This window comes from Schistocerca gregaria, chromosome 7, assembly GCF_023897955.1.
Source record: "Schistocerca gregaria isolate iqSchGreg1 chromosome 7, iqSchGreg1.2, whole genome shotgun sequence".
Taxonomy (NCBI): domain Eukaryota; kingdom Metazoa; phylum Arthropoda; class Insecta; order Orthoptera; family Acrididae; genus Schistocerca; species Schistocerca gregaria.
Window position 1 is genome coordinate 43,472,964 of NC_064926.1, and position 20,811 is coordinate 43,493,774.

A 20,811-nucleotide genomic window follows, 5' to 3' on the forward strand; every position below is an offset into this window, starting at 1 on the left:
GGCGTGAATGGAGGGACGAATGGAGACGTGTCGTCTTCAGCGATGAGAGTCGCTTCTGCCTTGGTGCCAATGATGGTCGTATGCGTGTTTGGCGCCGCGCAGGTGAGCGCCACAATCAGGACTGCATACGACCGAGGCACACAGGGCCAACACCCGGCATTATGGTGTGGGGAGCCATCTCCTACACTGGCCGTACACCTCTGGTGATCGTCGAGGGGACACTGAATAGTGCACGGTACATCTAAACTGTCATCGAACCCATCGTTCTACCATTCCTAGACCGGCAAGGGAACTTGCTGTTCCAACAGGACAATGCATGTCCGCATGTATCCCGTGCCACCCAACGTGCTCTAGAAGGTGTAAGTCAACTACCCTGGCCAGCAAGATCTCCGGATCTGTCCCCCATTGAGCATGTTTGGGACTGGATGAAGCGTCGTCTCACGCGGTCTGCACGCCCAGCACGAACGCTGGTCCAACTGAGGCGCCAGGTGGAAATGGCATGGCAAGCCGTTCCACAGGACTACATCCAGCATCTCTACGATTGTCTCCATGGGAGAATAGCAGCCTGCATTGCTGCGAAAGGTGGATATACACTGTACTAGTGCCGACATTGTGCATGCTCTGTTGCCTGTGTCTATGTGCCTGTGGTTCTGTCAGTGTGATCATGTGATGTATCTGACCCCAGGAATGTGTCAATAAAGTTTCCCCTTCCTGGGACAATGAATTCACGGTGTTCTTATTTCAATTTCCAGGAGTGTATAAAGAAGACGGCGTATAGAACACTAGTGAGACCCATTCTCGAGTGCTATTAGAGTGTTTGGGATCCCCTGTGGGTCGGATTAAAGGGAGTCCTCGAAGCAATTCAGAGGCGAGACGGTAGGCTTGTTTGTTACCGGCTGTTTCGATCAGCATGCGAATATTTTCAGGACTGAAATGGGAATCGCTGGAGGGAAGGTTACAGGAAAGGAAATGACTGGTATTGGTACAAGGTATTCTCCGCCATCCACCATATGGTGGCTTGCAGAGTGTGTATGTAGACGTAGACACACCATCATATATCTCTCTTTGACTACTGAGCTTATTTTGTAATATCGTGGCGACTGGCAATTTGTTTTCCACCTTATCTAGAGAGATGCTCAGTTCACTCAAGCGAACAAGTTTCGGATGGCACAGGAATGTGATCTATTGGTGGCAACTGATGACGTCTACGTTGTGGCAGGACTTTTTTTGTCGTGTCTCAGTTTGTTACATATCGTTATTTGCGACGTGACACGTACTATTCTCTCTGTTAACATGTACTTCTGGCTCTGGTTTCCCATAATCCGATTACGCGAATCCGTTCTGGCTGATCATGTAAACCCTCCAACACAGATTTGTCCGCTGGATTTAAGCTTCTACAATCGTTTTCCGTTCCCCGTAAAAGCTGTGTTGCATTAGAGACATGACTGAGTTTTCAGGTTGCTACTCGCTTTTTAAAATTTTACTTGATGTGGACGTTGTTACTTTGCGTGCAGTGTCGGGGAATTAGAACCTATGCACTTTACAGGAAGTGTACTTTACTTTAAGTGAAGAGAAGCACGTTTTATCGTTATGAGAAGGGAAGAGATAGGCAAATGCTGACATATTTACTGAATTAACAAAAGCGAAAACCTTGTGTCCTGCTGGATAATTCGTTGATTGTTATATCCACTCTTGTTTTTAGTGGTGACGTCTCTCGTACACAACTATAGCTGTCGGCAAAACATCAGATAATTTTGTGCACACGGTGAGAAATGTATCTATGATCTTCAGGACATTTTACAGCTATTTCAAGTCTCCATATTACTGGAATGAGATAATATTACACAAAGAATCACTCTGCACATTTTCCCCAAAAACTGACGTAATCTAAGCGTGTCTCTCACGCGTCTTGTTAGCTTAAAGAGATTCTTAAACAACTTCTGTAGAACAATGGAGAGTTTATTCATAAGCGCCTCCAGGTTTCAGTAGATGACTGGGAAAACTGCAAGACATACTGAAAACAGACACACGTCAGTCGACAGAGTGTCTCTGCAAGTTTCCGATCGGCATCCGCTCTGTGGCGTAGTTACAAAGCGCACCACTGGCAGCAGCTGTGTCGCAACATGTAGATCAGGAGTATCCATCCTTTTAGCTTACCTGGACCACACTGGAAGGAGAAGAGTATTTCTGGGCCGCACATAATATACTTAACTATGTATCTTCAACCGTCACCTTTTCTTCCTAACAGTGTTAACACGTATAAGTTCGTTATTCTAAAAAATGAAGAAGAATTATTTCGACATTTTATATACGAGATTTCTTTAATAATTTTATTTGAGTAAATACAAATCGTAGAATTTATGTGATATTTTACCTTGAATTTGGGGAAACTAATGTAGCAACATCAGGTTCGATCAACGTGGTTGCAATTCTCAGGATGTTTTCAAGGAGTTCATCCGAGATTTTAGTTCTATTTTCTTCCCTTGTGTGCTTCACTCTTGACACTGTTCACAAACGTACGTGCTTCCAAACAAAGATGACATATATAAAGTATGACTGTGCTGCAAGAGGTATTTGTCTTTGGGCGGGTATGATATATTAAAGCCCAACAAAAGTACATTATCAAATTTTTCCATCTGTAAATCTTTCGACAACGTAGTTACGTTGTTTGTAAAAGGTGCCGCATAAATACAAAAAAATTGATTATTTTTTCGAAACTCCTGACATTAGCTTTCAAATTCTTGCATCAAATCGAAAACTATATCTGCATGTTTCATCCCATCTATAGCATTATGGATGGCCAATGTGATGAAATGAAAACAATATGTTTGCATTTACTTGTGCTTGCCTTATTTCGTTTGTTACGCGTTTATTGTTTGAAATATTGTACTGATAAATAGGTTTCTACCTTGAAGACGTCTGTCAAAAATGCTACATCTAGCGTTGAGGTGGCATTGACAAATTCTGGCACAGATTCTGCCTTTGATATCGTGCACATTTTATTTCATTAGTTATGGTATGAAATCTTTTTAACAACCGGCCTCGACTGAGCCATTTTACGTGTGTAAAATTTACGATATCACCATACTCCGTATCCAAAGGTCTGAGGAAATCCTGTAATTGGTGATGATTCAGTCCCACAGTTGTACACAAATAACGCACAATCTCCATGTATTTCGATAAGTTAATTTAATTATACGTCTCTAAATCTCTACTTTCGCAGTTGCAGCCGAAGTAGCCGCAAGATAACAGACTGGTGCGTCTGAGAGATTGGCCGGTTATAAGAACGAGACTTTGGAGCGGAAATGTTAAGAATTGGATGGACCAGTGCGAGAATAGCATGATGTGACGAAAATCTCTTCTACTACTCAAGACATGGAGGGTATTAGATAGAGTCATACACAGCGACCACAACGCAATCGTCATAGCCACAGACAGATATTTCAGTACACATAACATGGGCCATGAACAGCAGCATTTACTCATAGGAAGAGTCGACTATTAAAAAGTTCGAGATATTGTTGAGGCGTCGTCACTAAACACTGTTCAAGGCAGTACAGATTACAAAACCCATGTTCTTGCAGAGGTCCTACAAAGACCACAGGAAGCAGCTATGCCACGGGCAAAAACTGGATGGCGACAGAAACAACCGTGGTCGACAAAACTGGCGAGATTAAGGAAAGAGTCATGGGACAAAAGAAAGTACTACCCACAAGCAAAGACAGCTCCTGAAAAACAGATAAGACTTGGACCTGTATCGTGACGCTAAACAGAAATACCAAAATCAGCTAAAGACAACAAGGCAAGACTACTGGACCAATTTCGTCAAAACCCAGCTACAGGACACCTGGAGACAAGCTTTCAAAATAGAAACAAAACGAGTCAAGACATCGGCAGTTCTGTCAACACCAAAACATGCTGACGGCACAATGACCAGAGGATGGAGAAGCAGAGCATAATATCTCCTGGACAGGCTCCTCCCAGATGACGACCCCACACAAGACGAGCAACACCACGCTGACCTAAGAGAGAGCACGAGGCAACCATACATCAGTGACAGTGTAACCATACCATTCTCACAAGAAGAAGTCGCAACGGCAATCAGCATGCTTAAAAACCGAGAACCACCGGGCCCAGACAAAATACTTTCAGAAACATTAAAACAAATAGTAACACAAATCACACGGTTTAATATTAACATGTTCAACGTGGCACTACTAACAGGCAGAATTCCAAACTTCTGGAAAACTGCTAATGTTGTAATAATCAGAAAATCACAAGAACCAACAGACCCCAAAAGATACCGACCGATCTGCCCCTTAAACACTCTCGCCAAGATACAGGAAAGGCTCTTGTGTGACCGCTTACAATCGGACAGAACCCTCATCGGGCTAACGCCCCACCAATTCGGCTTCAGGGAAGGTAGATCAATAGAAGATGCCGTCAACCAAGCACTAACAGTTACAAATAGCATCCGTGACAAATAGGTGGCCGCCATACTAACCGACATAGCCAGGGCTTTTGACAATCTGCGATGGCCGAAGCTCTTCGGCAGGTTAAAGGAAACGAGGCTGTCTATCAGCTTCCCTCTACAATAGCCTCCCCGACTACTGCAGAGTGGCGGAGTGGAGGGCTGGTCCACGCAAGGTTGTCAACAGAATAACGAAGAGATGTCCACAGGGCTCGACGTGTGGACTAATGTTCCTGGATATCACAGTCGAGGCCTTGCTGAACACGCTGGACGACAGGGTAAGAGGTGTGGCGGCGTACGCAGACGACGTGCTCGTACTGGTGTCAGCCAACTCGAGAGCAGCACTAGAGACAAAAGGCACGCAACTGCTTCAGATAATTAACAATTGGTGCAAAGAAAGTAAATTAAAAATCGCTCCCAACAAAATACCATATTTACTGCTCAGAGGGACACTACAGAGGTGCAGTTCTAAAATTATACAATACAAGCATACAGAGAAAGCAAGCCACAGGTTAACTAGGACTGCATCTTGACGAAAAACAGACTTCTAACCACCATAACAAATTAACAATTGACAAAGCCTCCAAAATTATGCCCAAACTAGCGAGACTCAACACAACACAGTACAAATTATCTATTAAGACGATAAGGACCTACCACATTGCGATATTTGAATCCATCGCATGCTTCGCCGCAAGTACATGGGCTCACAGACTGGTCATACAGACTAACAAGGCACTAACAAGACGAGGTCAACGAAGTGTACTCCTGAGAATGAGCGGAGTTTTCAACACCGCATCACTAGAGGCACTTTGCGTTGTGATGCGGACCTGTCCTACAGACATAACAATACGGTACAGAGCTGCGCTTTACTGGCTTAAGAGGGACGGGGTCGATAAAGTCAACGAAATTACAGGAACCAGCATTATGAACAAAACACAAATGAAACAACGACGAATTCAAACATGGCAGTGAGAGAGTGGAACGCATCTGACAAGGGCCGCCGAGTACACTCTTTCTTTCCTGACGTACAAGAAAGATTACAATTCAAACATGTCGCCCCAAGCCAGGGGAAGGTCCATTTTCTGACAGGCCACGGGCCGTATCCGGTACTTTTAAACCGTATGGGACTAACTGAAGATGAAGTATGTGTATGCGGAGAAACTGGGACACCAGAATATGTCACACTGCTGTGCAACACGCTATGACGAGTGAGACCTGTTCAGAACGACAGTGACATAGCCAGAATAATACGTAATCCCAATGATTGGAAGACAATAAATAGCGTAGCCGATATTGTATCGGACACACTGCATGAAGAATACAAGCGCCAAAACACGTGTGGAAGGAGGAGTTAACAAGCACAACCACATGGGAGGACACAAGCATGACCACAGATCCCGAAACCGAGGAAGGAACCAACACACTAAGTGAACATGATGCAGAAGGGATCAACACGTAAGGGACACAAATCAACGATGCAAGACACTGTATGCCACAACACAGTCACAAACAACACAACAGGCAGTGGCAATTATAAAACAAGCACACACCGACACCACATACTAAGACTCTAGTAATAACGTAAAGTCACTTGGGGGGGGGGGGGGGGGGGTTGGGGGAAGGAATGTGCAACTGTACCCTCTCGTCCACGGAAGACACGATTGGGATGCGTCAGAACGATAACGGCGACGTGGTCTGGAGCACCGTCATGTGGCAGCCACATAACCCATCGAATCATCAATGGTACTTCTTCTAGCAGGGAAGATCATCCGCATGAAATGCCGACAATTCCGGCCTGTTACGCGACGTGGAAGGAAGACTGGTCCAAAATACGGTCGCTAATTATCCGGGCCCATACATTTCGGCTGCACCAATCCTGACGATTCGCTGTCTGCGTACCATCCCCCAGATGACTGTTATGAAAGTAGAAGATAACACTACTAAAGGTGGCCTCATCTGTGAATAGGATGGATGACACAAATCTCGGAATCGTGGTTGCATGGTGAAGGAACCAGTGACAAAACTGCTCCCGATGTGGGAAGTCTGTTGCTAGTAAGGGCTGCACACGCTGTAAGTGATGAGGGCAGCAACATTGTCATGGTGAATGTTCCGCACTGTCGCCTGGCATACCCTGTACTGGCGGGCCAACTGCCTGGTACTGAGACGGCGGTCGCCTTCCACAGTGTTAATCATATTTTCCTCCAAGTCTGGTGTCCGAACATTTCGGGTGCGTGCTTCATGATTTACTGTTAACTGAAACGACCCTGTCTCAGACAAACAACTAAACACTGTTGCAAACATTGAGTGCTGTGGTTGTTGTCGGTGGGAATATGTCTCCTGGTACAACCTTCCTACCCGGCACCCGTTGCCTTTTGCCTTTCCGTAACTGAACACCACGTCGGTTAGCTCTCCGTTCGAATACGAAATCGTTGTGTGCAGCGCTGTATCACATCTGCTACAAAGTGAGCCAGCAAGAGAAGTGAATCGGACACGGAATTATTAATTACTATGGCAGGGGAGGGCGCTAAGGCATGACGTATGAGGAACACTAACACCCTCTAGGAGGAAACCAGGCGAACTCTAACTGAGGCTGCAAGTTACAGTCCGACTAGACCCTCTAGGAGCAAACCAGGCAAACTGTAACTATGCCTGCATGGTACAGTCCGTATTAGACAGCAGTCTCTGTTACAAAGTATGATTGAATAAATGGTCTCTAGCATAGAAATCATGCATTTCCCGACGTGAGTTGATTAGACCTTTTCTGATCCGTATCCTCTCGTCGATCAGTCACTAGAGTTTGTACACGGTGGAAAAAATTACCCTGTACAATGCATTGCTAATGGATAAGGTGAGAAGTGAGGTGGTACTGAGGAGCGTGAGAGAGCAGACACTGAGTATAACATAGAGAACGGAAGAATAGGACAACAACCATTATTCTTGAGTACCTCCGGGGTTCCAGAAGACAACTACACGACAGCTATGAGGCACACAAAAGACACACACGTGTCAGCAGATAGAGCATCTTTGCAAGTTCTTACCTAACATTACAGGCTCTTAATATGGGCTTCGCTTGAGGTGCGACAAGCATCAGAAAGTGTATGCATTTCACTGATGTTGTGCGGAAGTCGTCTGGGGATGCGCAGCGGCAGTATGACGCCCTGTAAATCTGCTCATTGGATTGCCTGTCTGCAGGTAGCAACTAATTCAGTGTGACAATATGGAGCGACGATTTGTGTAAATATTCAGACACGCCTATACCCTAATGGTTGGTTCTACAACAACAACAAAAACAAAACAAAAGTTCAAATGTCTGTGAAATCTTATGGGACTTAACTGCTAAGGTCATCAGTCCCTAAGCTTACACACTACTTAAAACTAAATTATCCTAAGGAAAAACACACACACCCATGCCCGAGGGAGGACTCGAACCTCCGCTGGGACCAGCCGCACAGGCCATGACTGCAGCGCCCTAGGCCGCTCGGCTAATCCCGCGCGGCGATGGGCTCTACAATTACTCCATAACGTGCATTACGAATCGAAAGATGGAGAGATGTTCTGTACACGGATATACCAGTAGTTATTCTTTTGTTCGTTTTGGAGATTTGGCATAGTCGTCTTCTGAGACCTCGATATTATGTGGGGCAGTCAAATGAAAAATGATACAGATGAAAAAATGTAAATAAACTGTTATTATTTCAAAAGTAATCACCATAACTATTAACACATTTGTGCCACTGTGAGACAGGAGGGTCAGTGCCTTCCTGGCGTGCACTTCTTCGTCGAAGCAAATCGACTGTCACGAACATCTTTCTTCAGGGCTCCAAAAATATGGAAATGGCACTAGGAGAGGTTGGGTCTGTATGGAGGATTATGGAGAATGTGCAGAGGTTTCCCAGCGTCATTTCTGCAGCTAGAAAGGGGCCACACGTTGCCAAGGTTCTTTGGACTACGCTGTACAAGTTTCGCTGGAAAGCCCTTACACATCCTTCAAACAGTCCCGATTACTCTCCATGAGGTTTCCGTACCTTTGGAGACCTGACGAAAAAGATTCGTGGTTGCCGATTTCCTTCGGACGAAAAGGTGCACCCCTGGATACAATCGTGGTTAGTTAGGCAAGCGAAAACGGTTTTCCACGAAGGCACTGACCGTTTCGTCTGACAGTGCCATAAATATATTACCAGTTATGGCGATTACTTTCGAGATAATAAACATTTTACTTACTTTTCCCGTCTGTCTCGGTTGGATTTGACTGGCACTTATTCTTACGAGTATCCCCGCAAATTAAGAAAGAAGGAGGAGCTTGTAAAAATAATCTTATGGGTATGTGGAATGGAAGAGGAGTCGAGACAGAAAGAGGTTTTACGAGTGTCGTTCAATAAGTAATGCCCCAATTTAAAAAAAAAAAAAAAATCCATTCATATGTGTAGACTTACGTGCTGCTTCACATTTGACTTTCGTTCTGTGCGCTGGTGAAGTTTCGAACCGTTCAGGCAGGCGGCAGCGGCTTAATACAACGTCAAAACGGCGTCTACATACGACTCACTTTACAAGCAGCGTGCTGTTTTTGATTCTTGTGTGCAGGAAAAGAGACCGTGCTGAACATCCATAAACGTTTGTGTGCAGTGTATTGCGACGCTGCAGTTGATAGGAATACAGTTGGGTAATGGGTAAAGAAAGTTACAGCCTCAGGAAATGCAGAAACAGAGCTCCACGATCAGCCACGCTCGGGACGTCCTGTCACAGCCACTGCTCCAGACGTGTTGAATCGTGCTGTTGCCATTATTCGGGCCGACCGGCGCATCACAACTCGACAACTGGGTCTACAGTTGTCGGTCAGCATTGGAAGTGCGGCTCCAGTGATCGAGACTCTCGGATATTCAAAGAGGTGCCCACGGTGGGTTCCACGAATGCTCTCAGCGGACTATAGGCTTCAAAGACCTGGCTTCCTCTGACTTCCATCTCTTTGGGCAGCTTAAAGATCCTCTACGGGGAACTCAGACTGATGATGACGAGAGTGTCAGTCATGCAGTGAAAATATGGCTACTCCTACAGCACAAGAGCTTTTATCAACAGGGAATAGATGCTTTTCCACGTTGGCGTACGGCCATAGAATGTCATGGGGACGACGTAGGAAAATAGGAAATGGAAAGGAGATGTTGATCTACACTACTGGCCATTAAAATTGCTACACCAAATAGAACTGCAGATGATAAACGGATATTCATTGGACAAATGTATTATATTGGAACTGACATGAGATTACGTTTTCACGCAGTTTGGGTGCATAGATCTGAGAAATCAGTACCAAGAACAATCACCTCTGGCATCGAGTCAAACAGAGCTTGGGTGGCGTGTACAGGTACAGCTGCCCATGCAGCTGCAACACGATACCACGGTTCATTAAGAGCAGTGACTGGCGTGTATTGTGACGAGCCAGTTGCTCGGCCACCATTGACCAGACGTTTTCAATTGCTGAGGGATCTGGAGAATGTGCTGGCCACGGCAGCAGTCGATCATTTTCTGTATCCAGAAAGGATACAAGACATGCAACCTGCTGTCGTGCATTGTCCTGCTGAAACGTAGGGTTTCGGAGGGATCGAACGAAGGGTAGAACCACGGGTCGGAACACATCTGAAATGTAACGCCCACTGTTCAAAGTGGCGTCAATGCGAACAAGAGATGACCGAGACATGTAACCAATGGCACCCCATACCATTACGCCGGGTGATACGTCAATATGGCGATGACGAATACACACTTCCAATTTGCGTTCACCGCGGTGTCGCCAAATACGGATGCGACCATCATGATGCTGTAAACAGAACCTGGATTCATCCGAAAAAATGACGTTTTGCCATTCGTGCACCCAGGTTCATCGTTGAGTACACCATCGCAGGCGCTGCTGTCTGTGATGCAGCGTCAAGGGTAACCGCAGCCATGGTCTCCGAGCTGATAGTCCATGCTGCTGCAAACATTGTCGAACTCTTCGTACAGATGGATGTTGTCTTGCAACGTCCCGATCAGTTGACTCAGGGATCGAGACGTGGCTGCACGATCCGTTACAGCCATGCGGATAAGATCCCTGTCATCTCGACTGTTAGTGATACGAGGCCGTTGGGGTCCAGCACGGCGTTCCGTATTACCCTCCTGAACCCACCGATTCCATATTCTGCTAACAGTCATTGGATCTCGTCCAACGCGGCAGCAATGTCACGATACGATAAACCGCAATCGCGGTAGGCTTCAATCCGGCCTTTATTAAAGTCGGAAACGTGATGGTACGCATTCCTCCTCCTTACACAAGGCATCACAACAATGTTTCAGCAGGCAACGTCGGTCAACTGCTGTTTGTGTATGAGAAATCGGTTGGAAACTTTCCTCATGTCAGCACGTTGTTGGTGTCGCCACCGGCGCCAACCTTGCGTGAATGTTCTGGAAAACATCCTCTTCCTGTCGGTACGCGTCTGTAGCACGTCATCTTCGTGGTGTATCAATGGCCAGTAGTGTATATTGTCACCAAATTCTGAATCTTAACAATAAATATGTTCCGAGAAAAAATAAAATGTGGGGGCATTATTTATTGAACGACCCTGGCAGGTAATGGACGATGTGCTAGACGGCGGCACATGCAGCAGCTTTAGGGAGGTAGCGATACGGGGAGGCTGAGGACGTGGTGACGCAGTGGAGCGCTACTCACCCTTGTAGTAGAAGAGGCAGTACTCGGCGAGCACGAACCAGCGGCGCCGCCACAACATCAGGCCCTCGGAGCCCTGCTTGTGCAGCCAGCCCTGCAGGGCCACCGGCGCCGACGCGGGCCGCTTGACGGCGGGCGAGCGCAGCTGCTGGCCGCCGCCCCCGCCGCCGCCCCCGCCGCCCCCGCTGCCGCCGCCCGCGCGCCGCGCCGTCCCGCCCCCGCCGCCGGCCTGCAACACGCGGCAGCAGAGCTCCGTCACCGCAGCGTCACGCCGACTGCTGGCCGCTCTTACCGGCTCAGCAGCTGCCTTCCGCGCCTCACCGGCACACGCCATAAATTAATGTTGCGTTTTTCAGCCTCTGTGCGCGAAGGCTAATCTAAGGAACTACGAGGGTGAGTCAAATGAAAACCTTACATTTGTAATAAGAAACCGAAATTTCACGACGTTATCCTGTAAGTTGGTAAGCGTGCTACAAACAACGTGTAGAATGGCCTGTAGGTGGCAGCATAGTGCAGATGCACATAGAGAGCCTGTATACGGACAGAGTGGCCATAGGTGAAGTAGCCCGTGATTGGTCGATTAGCTTTGGCGCCATTTTTCTGACAAACGTCTCTCGCACTTCCAATATTCGCCGTGCTTTTGAGCTGAATTGAAGTTCAGAGGACATTTGGAAACGATTAAAACGTATTTGAATTATTGTGAGACTTGTTATACGTTGTGCATGCATATTCGATTTAGTTGTATATCGTTTTTAGTACGTAACTAACGTTTGCGATCTTAAATACGAGTTGAAGTAATGAATCGTTTTGTGATGAAGTCGGTAGGCCTACATGTTTGAAGTAAACAGGTTAGTAATAGTACAGTATTGTTTTTGACATCTGTAATTCGTTCTGCAGACGTTCGTAAACGATGCCAGGTTGTGTTGCATTAGGTTGTTCCAATAGGGGCGAAGGTGGATTTCGCATAGAAAGACGAAAGCAGTGGGCAGTCGCAGTCATCAGGGCTGACATAAATCAAACAGGAGCCTTGTGGAAACCAAGCAAGTACTCTTATCTATCCGAAGTAAGTCGTTTTAGCTTTTTACTACATATAAAACAACTTGCAATATACATAGTTAAATTTGAAAACAGACCTGTAAATTGGCTGTGTGAAAATTATTACAACACATTATTCTTATAAACAAAGGCATTTAACGAATGATTTCGCCATATGGTCTTGTGCTATTGAGTCGGTGAGTGTGTACTCCACTACTCGCCATTCAAAAGTCCCGGCCGCAGTTTGGCAGAAAAATGGCCGCCGTATCGTCCGGTTGGCCTTTCTCTCCCTTTACACACCCTCTAGATGCACACATACAGTTGCAGTATCAGTATAAAGATGGCCGCCCCACTTGCGACTTGCAGCAGGGAAGAACAGCTTTCTGTTATTCGGTTTTTGCGTAATGATGGTGTGAAACCTATTGAAATTCATCGACTAATGAAGGTTCAGTACGGTGATGCACGTTTGTCACAGCAGCAAGTCTACTAATGGATTAGGAAGTAAGCAAATGGTGAAACTTCAGTGGAAGGTGCTCCTCGTCCAGGTCAGGCACAACGAGTTGTGACTCCACAGAACATTGGAGCAGTTGAAGCCATAGTGAAGGAAAACCGCCGAGTGAATGACATTTCAGAATGTTTACAGATTAGTCATGGGTCAGCACACCACATTGTGCATGATGTGCTCCAGCTTCACAAAGTGTCTGCAGGATGGGTATCACGGCAGCTGACTCCTGAAATGAGAGAACGACGCGTTGATGCTTGCGAATAACTTCTTTTTTTTTTTTTGTTCGCTTTAGGTCGTTGCATCTGCTCGGGGCGGACGTCGTAAGAGATCCATTTAAGTTCGTTGTTGATCTATTAACTCACTTTTTTTATTACAGAGGGCACATTACCCTCTGACCGAACACGCTGAGCTACCGTGCCGGCGTCTTCGGCGCTTTCAACGAGAAGGTGATGACTTCCTTGCAAGAATCGTCACTGGGGACGAAACCTGGGTCCACTTCCACCAACCGGAAACGAAGAGAGCGGGCAAGGAATGGCGCCATTCCTCATCACCGAAACCAAAGAAGTTTCGAAGAGAACCATCAGCAGGGAAGGTTATGCTGACTCTCTTTTGGGACGAAAAAGGCATCATTCTGGAGCATTACATGCATAGAGGACCACTGTCACCAGTGCATGATACACAGATCTCCTAAAACACCATCTGCGGCCTGCAATCCAATCAAAGCGACGTGGATTGTTGTCAGCAGGTGTACTTTTGCAACATGACAATGCAAGGCCCCACACTGCCCGTACAACAGTAGCAACAATCAGAGACCCGCATTTTGAGTGTCTTCCTCATCCACCATCCTCACCAGACCTTGCCCCAAGTGATTTCCATATGTTTGGACTACTCAAAGACGCAATGGGAGGAAACAAGTTCCGTTCTGATGAAGAGGTACGCCGCGCGGTGCATGAGTGGTTGTGCGGACTACCATAAGAATTTTTTTCTGAACGAATTTATGAACTTTGTAAGCGCTGGATGACTTGCATTGAGCGTGGGGGAGATTATGTTGAAAAGTGATACAGATTTGTACCACTTCTGCACAGTAAATAATATTTAAAAAAAATATTTAACGTTTTCATCTGTCTCACCCTCCTACTTAACGCATTTTGACAGGGTTTTCACTGGTAGGCTCATTTGCGAGAAACGTTTGTGCATACTTGAGATGGCAGAAGTCATGGCACAGCGATACGCACATATACAGATGGTGGTTGCATAGTGTACACAAGGTATAAAAGGGCAGTACATCGGCAGAGCTCTCATTTGTACTTAGGTGATGCCTTTTGCTGTTCCTTATCTGTATAAAAGATTTGGGGGACAATCTGAGCAGCCGTCTTCTGTTGTTTGCCAATGACGCTGTCGTTTATCGACAAATAAAGTCATCACAAGATCAAAACAAACTGCAAAACGATTTAGAAAAGATATCTGAATGGTGCGAAAAGTAGCAGTTGACCCTAAATAACGAAAAGTGTGACATCATCTACATGAGTGCTAAATAGAACTCGTTAAACTTCAGTTACACGATAAATGAGTCTAATCTGAAAGCAGTAAATTCAATACCTAGATATTACAATTACGAACAACTTAAATTGGAAGGAACACATAGAAAATGTTGTGGGGAAGGCTAACCAAAGACTGCGTTTTATTGGCAGGACATTTAGAAAATGCAACAGATCTACTAAATGAACAGCATACACTACACTTGTCCGTCCTGTTATAGACTACTGCTGCGCAGTGTGAGATCCTTACCAGATAGTACTGACAGAGTACATCGAAAAAGTTAAAAGAAACGCAGCACGTTTTGTATTGTCGTGAAATATGGGAGAGAGTGTCACAGAAATGATACAGTATTTGGGCTGGACATCATTAGAAGAAAGGCGTTTTTTGGTGCGACGGAATCTTCTCGCGAAATTACAATTACCAACTTTCTCCTCCGAATGCGAAAATATTTTGTTGACACCGACCTACACCACGATAAAATAAGGCAAATCAGAGCTCGCACGGAGAGATATAGGTGTTCATTCTTTCCACGCGCTATACGAGACTGGAATAATAGAGAATTGTGAAGGTCGTTCGATGAACCCTCTGTGAGGCACTTAAATGTGATTTGCAGAGTATCCATGTAGACTCATCCTGGACAGCAGCAGAAATGACTATTGAACAAGTTAACACAGTAAATAAATATTTACTTGTATTTTTTAAAGCATACGAAGCCTCATTAGAAATAATGCAGCAACAAACCGAGCCCAGCTATCACAATGTCAAGAAGGATGAAGCCGGCTGTATGGAGCACGAACGATGATACCGTAGTGGAGACGCTCTGTGTATAAGAAGGCCGGTTGGCTTCCTTCGGTCGTCCTATATTGCGGTGGTGGAGGGCGCTAGTAGGCCAGAGAGGGAATGCTGATATTTTAAAAATTTCGGGAATACGACTGATCGATATTTGAAAGATTGTCATTACCAGCCCTTCATACATATCAAGAAATAGTTTATGATGATGTTTGGTTTGCGGGGCGCTCAACTGCGCAGTTATCAGCGCCCGTCCAAATTCCCAATCTTTGCTCAGTTCAGTCTCGCCACTTTTCGGGAATGATGATGAAATGCTGATGACATCACAAACACCCAGTCATCTCGAGGTAGGTGAAAATCCCTTACCCCGCCGGGAATCGAACACGGGAGCCCATACTCGGGAAGCGAGAACGCGACCGCGGTACCACGAGCTGCGGACTATCAAGAAATAGTATCGATATATCGACGAGAGAAGTGTCGATATAACGGAATATAATAATATCGGCTAATCATTGTAAATACACTGCCAATTTTACACCTGAGTATTGTTTTATTATTAAATACTCTGTACATCAAGAAGCTAGCAACCTGCTTATCCCCCATAGAGCAAGAATTGAAAGGAAAACGATGCACGCTCATCCTCGACGTCTTGCCGATAACCACTTTGCTAACAATGGTAACTACATGTTAAGTGGCACAATAAAAGGGGTCCGATGGGTCCATCGTGCGGTTTCGTCCATACCGGATTTGTCCGGGAGACTTCATGTCGACTTCGCTGCTTTTTTCATTTCTGCGAACACCAGCGACCTAGCAGTTGTAGTGTCAAAATAGCATGGTAAAGTTAAACGCTGCTCTTTCTGCTGGTAGCGCCAAGCACTGATTACGTCAGCATTTCCGCTCACATATCTGCTCCCGCCGAACGAGGTGGCGCAGTGGTTCGCACACTGGATACGCATTCGGTAGGGCGACGGTTAAAACACACGTCCGACCGTCCAGTTTAGGTTTAGCGTGATTTACTTAAAAGCCGTGATAGTTCCTTTGAAAGGATACGGCCGACTTCCTTCCACGTCCTTCCCTTATCCGATGGGACCGGTGACATCGCTGTTCGGAGCCCTGCTCCATATCAACCAACCACCCAACCGTCTCCGCCCAAGGCAAAGACCAAACTTGTCGTTTAGATGTTTATTCATCATTTTCAGCAACTGTTTTCGAAAAACGCCGATGTGAAGAAATAGCACACTAGTTGCGTTAAAAACGTTTTTTTTAACGCAACTGGTGTGCTATTACACTCACTAAGCCCCCCCCCCCCCCCCCCCCAGTGCGATCGGACTTCTTCGTGCCACATAGACTTACTTCACACACTCAAAAAGAAAGACTAGACGTGATGAAAGCTCAAAAAGGAGTCAGACTCATCCACACAGTGAAAGTACAATTACGTTCTACTTCAATTTCAAAAGAGCACTTTTAAATATTAACCGAAAATTTCGAAAAAAGAATAGAAAATGAAAGTATCGGCACCCTATATGTAAGAACCTAACATCTGTGGCCAAGTACACGCAAACACAACGGTACAGGTGAGCCACTATTCATCAGACGCCATTACTGGATATCCAGCTGGAATACACTTGCCAAATAACTGGCACCGCGCAGGGAAGCCGTACCGTACACTTCATGCAGATAACCTCCACACACCTCCAACACAGTGAGATGATCTATGGCCGATCTCCCACTACTATATAACGATCTTGATTGTTCCAGGAATGCAGCGGCTGCAGCAAACTGGGATGCATCGCCATCGCTTGCCACTGTAATGTTGCATGATACCCATACTAAGAAACCCAACCTTGTATGAACTATCGCAGCTAGTAATCCACTACCGCTCTTACTAACCAGCCTACTGTCGCAGAGGTTTTTTTCCCACGGCACGATCCTTGGCACTTTTTTCCCTCCGCTCTTCAAATTGCTACCCTCACTCGAGTTTCGTGCACTATCTATCACCTGATGGACCGTGTTAATGCCTAGTCTTACCCAGACGCACGGATAACATCACAGCCCAGCATCCTGTGATCCACCTATTAGATAACACAGCCCAGCATTCTGTGATCCACCTATTAGATAACTAACATGTTGACGGAGGTGACAGTGGAACTTTTGGTCTGGTCACAATGTTGGTGCGGGCGTGGAGGGGCCCTATCTCTATATAGCCGTTTCGATATCGATATACCAGAGAAAATATGTTGGCACCGGTGTATATCGATATTTATTGGAAAATATACCTCTGAGAAGGAGGTCCCATACTGTGAGGAGTGTAGGGGACGATGTGGGAGACCCACACCGCTGTACTGCGCAAGGTCCTAGTGGATGTGGTTTGCCATTGCCTTCCTCCCACCGTAATGGGGATGAATGATGATGATGAAGACGACACAAGAACACCCAGTCATCCCGAGATAGAAGAAATCCCTTACCCCGCCGGGAATCGAACCCGCACCCCCTGCGCGGGAAGCGAGAACGCTACCGCAAGTCCACGAGCTGCGGACAGTATATCGCTATGTAGACATTTTATCAACAGCTCCAGTCCGGAGCCGCTGGAGTCGTGTCTCAGCGGGCATGCTCCGTTGTACCCGACGGATCCCGCGTGACGGCTATCGGCGTCTCACGGAAACTTGCAATTCCTTTGGCAACTGTGACATGCGTGGGGTGGTATCGATACGTGATACCACACAAGCGACTTGCCAGACATCAGCCGAATCGGCTGCCCGTGTCTGACGCCTACCCACCTCTGAATTCTGATTCTACATGATGCCGTGAGAGAGACTTTGCACGTCGTCCCGGATGCCACAAGGAGAGACGAAAGGGACGTTACGTGGTGAAAGGGTCGTTCCTACTCGGAGACCACACAGTCCATCTCTCTGCCAGTATGTTCCAGCTCAGGTAGTGCGCTATACTTAAACGTCTGGACCTCCGTGGAACGTTAATCATTAACCAAACGTCGTCCCTGGACGGTGGCCTAAGTTCGTGGTCAGGCGCAAACAGTTTACCGGACTAGTGATGAGATTCGTCCGTGTTCACTTCATGCCTCCGAGCAGCAAAGAGAGACTGCGGTCCAAAGTTTCGACAGGCAGCGTAGCGGTCGTCTTCAGGCGCCACTCTGCCTGCGGTTTTGAGTGGGAGGAATACGCGTGGTGAGGGGATTGGGGTAGAGGGTAGGGGCCACGCCGGACGTCGTAAGTCTGTGCGCGCACCTTCCGCCGGCATTCGGCTTCCGCGCCGGAGGGAGGGGTGGTAGGGGGTGCAATCGATGAAGCGCCCTCCCCCTCCCTTCCCCCTGCCACCACAACGACTGACCGAGCGTCAAGGACGCCAACGGCAGTGGAACGCGGCATGCCGGGTGTATTTACAGCACCGCCGGACTCCAATCCCAGCTGTTGCAACTATAACATCCAGAGTTCCGTCTAAAAGGTGCAGGCGCTCAACAGATTCCTATTACAGTCGCAAATATCACACTGAAGAGGAAGTCTTCCGGTAAGCCGGACATGAAGTTTCCCAACGACTTGCCCCCATCTGTTTATACTTTGGTAGTTTTCTTTCCTGACGTCGGTTTCCAGTAGCGTTTTGAAGCATATACTGTATTCAAACATTATGAATCACCTCGAAGGGAACGATCTACTGATACATAATCAGCATGGTTTCAGAAAACATCGTTCTTGTGCAACGCAGCTAGCTCTTTATCGCACGAAGTAATGGCCGCTATCGACAGGGGATCTCAAGTTGATTCCGTATTTCTAGTTTTCCGGAAAGCTTTTGACACCGTTCCTCACAAGTGACTTCTAATCAAGCTGCGAGCCTATGGGGTTGTGATTTCCTGTCAGGAAGGTTGCAGTTCGTGGTAATAGACGGCAAATCATCGAGTAAAACTGAAGTGATATCAAGTGTTCCCCAGGGAATTGTCCTAGGGCCTCTGCTATTCCTGATCTATATAAATGACCTGGGTGACAATCTGAGCAGTTCTCTTCGGTTGTTCGCAGATGGTGCTGTAATTTACCGTCTAGTAAGGTCATCCGAAGACCAGTATCACTTGCAAAGCGATTTAGAAAAGATTGCTGTATGGTATGGCAGGTGGCAGTTGACGTTAAATAACGAAAAGTGTGAGGTGATCCACATGAGTTCCAAAAGAAATCCGATGGAATTCGATTACTCGATAAATAGTACAATTCTCAAGGCTGTCAATTCAACTAAGTACCTAGGTGTTATAATTACGAACAACTTCAGTTGGAAAGACCACACAGATAATATTGTGGGGAAGGCGAGCCGAAGGTTGCGTTTCATTGGCAGGACACTTAGAAGATGCAACAAGTCCACAAAAGGGACAGCTTACACTACACTTGTTCGTCGTCTGTTAGAATATTGCTGCGCGGTGTGGGATCCTTACCAGGTGGGATTGACGGAGGACATCGAAAGGGTGCAAAAAATGGCAGCTCGTTTTGTATTATCGAGTAATAGGGCAGAGAGTGTGGCAGATATGATACGCGAGATGGGATGGAAGTCATTAAAGCATAGACGTTTTTCGTCGCGGCGAGATCTATTTACGAAATTTCAGTCACCAACTTTCTCTTCCGAATGCGAAAATATTTTGTTGAGCCCAACCTAAATAGGTAGGAACGAACATCAAAATAAAATAAGAGAAATCAGATCCCGAACAGAGAGGTTTAGGTGTTCGTTTTTCCCGTACGCTGTTCGGGAGTGGAATATTAGGGAGATAGTATGATTGTGGTTCGATGAACCCTCTGCCAAGCACTTAAATGTGAATTGCAGAGTAATCATGTATATGTAGATGTAGACCACAGGACCTCATGTTTCTCCTTTCTTTTGATGGTTCTTCTTTAACTTATTCTCGCCACCTCTTCCTTGTACATCCAACTGTTCTTCCTACACGTAATTTCCAAGTACTGACAGGAGGGAGCTCGGTTAGGTTGCGTTCATTTCACGCCACAAAAATAACTGTCACCATATGTTCTATCTGATCAAAATCGTAGGGACTTCTATTAGTAGAAAATGCGCTGTGTCCACCCTTCACCTATATCGCGGTTTCAACTCGTCTGTGTACACTTTCACTGAGGAATCTGAAGTGTCTGTGAAGGAATGGCAGCCCATTTCTCCTCAAGAGACTAAACCAGAGAAGGTATTGACTTTTTGCACTGAGGGCTTGGAGGGAAGTCGACGTTCTAACCCGGTCTAAAGACGTTCCATTGCGTTCAGGTCGGGACATAGAGAGGGCCAGTTGATGTCAGGAATGTTACTGTATACAAAACATTGCATCACAGACGCTGTTTTTATAATGTGCATTGTCATGCTGGTCCAGTCATCGTCTCCGAACTACTGCTCTACTGTACGCAGTGCAGAATACTGTAAAATGTGTTGAATATTCTTCCGCATTTACAGTTTTCTTAAGTAAAATAAGACAACCACGCTCTAACCACAAAAACATCCACAAACCGTAATATTACCCACTGTGTATTTCATTGTTACAACAACACTTGATGGAAATTAACGTTCTCCGGCATTCCCCAAACCCATCCACTTCCATGGTACTGCCAAACGGCACAGCACTGTTCATCACTCCAAATCATTCGTTTCCAGTCATCCACCGCACAGCTGAGTCGCTTTTACCCCACCTCAAGCGTTGCTCAGCAGCGGCTAGAGAAACATGTGGCTTATGAGGAGCTAGTCGATTGTTGTACTATGACGTTGCTGCCTCGTCTCACAATAACAGTTAAA

At 46.2% G+C, this 20,811-nt stretch overlaps 1 protein-coding gene and 1 long non-coding RNA gene across 2 annotated transcripts in view; both read right to left on the reverse strand.

Annotated features, from left to right (window-relative positions):
• LOC126281829 (uncharacterized) overlaps positions 1-11,331 on the reverse strand; it is a gene marked incomplete at its 5' end in the record, with an annotated part of 691,657 nt that extends 680,326 nt beyond the window's left edge. Inside the window, one exon of the mRNA XM_049981062.1 lies at positions 11,172-11,331. Within this exon, the coding sequence (XP_049837019.1) occupies positions 11,172-11,331 (160 nt within the window). The remainder of the gene's footprint in view (positions 1-11,171) is intronic.
• Positions 11,332-11,350: 19 nt separating this feature from the next.
• The window catches only part of LOC126281315 (uncharacterized), a 761,290-nt gene continuing 751,829 nt past the window's right edge, over positions 11,351-20,811 (reverse strand). The window contains exon 4 of the long non-coding RNA XR_007551248.1: positions 11,351-11,397. This is a non-coding gene — a long non-coding RNA (uncharacterized LOC126281315). The remainder of the gene's footprint in view (positions 11,398-20,811) is intronic.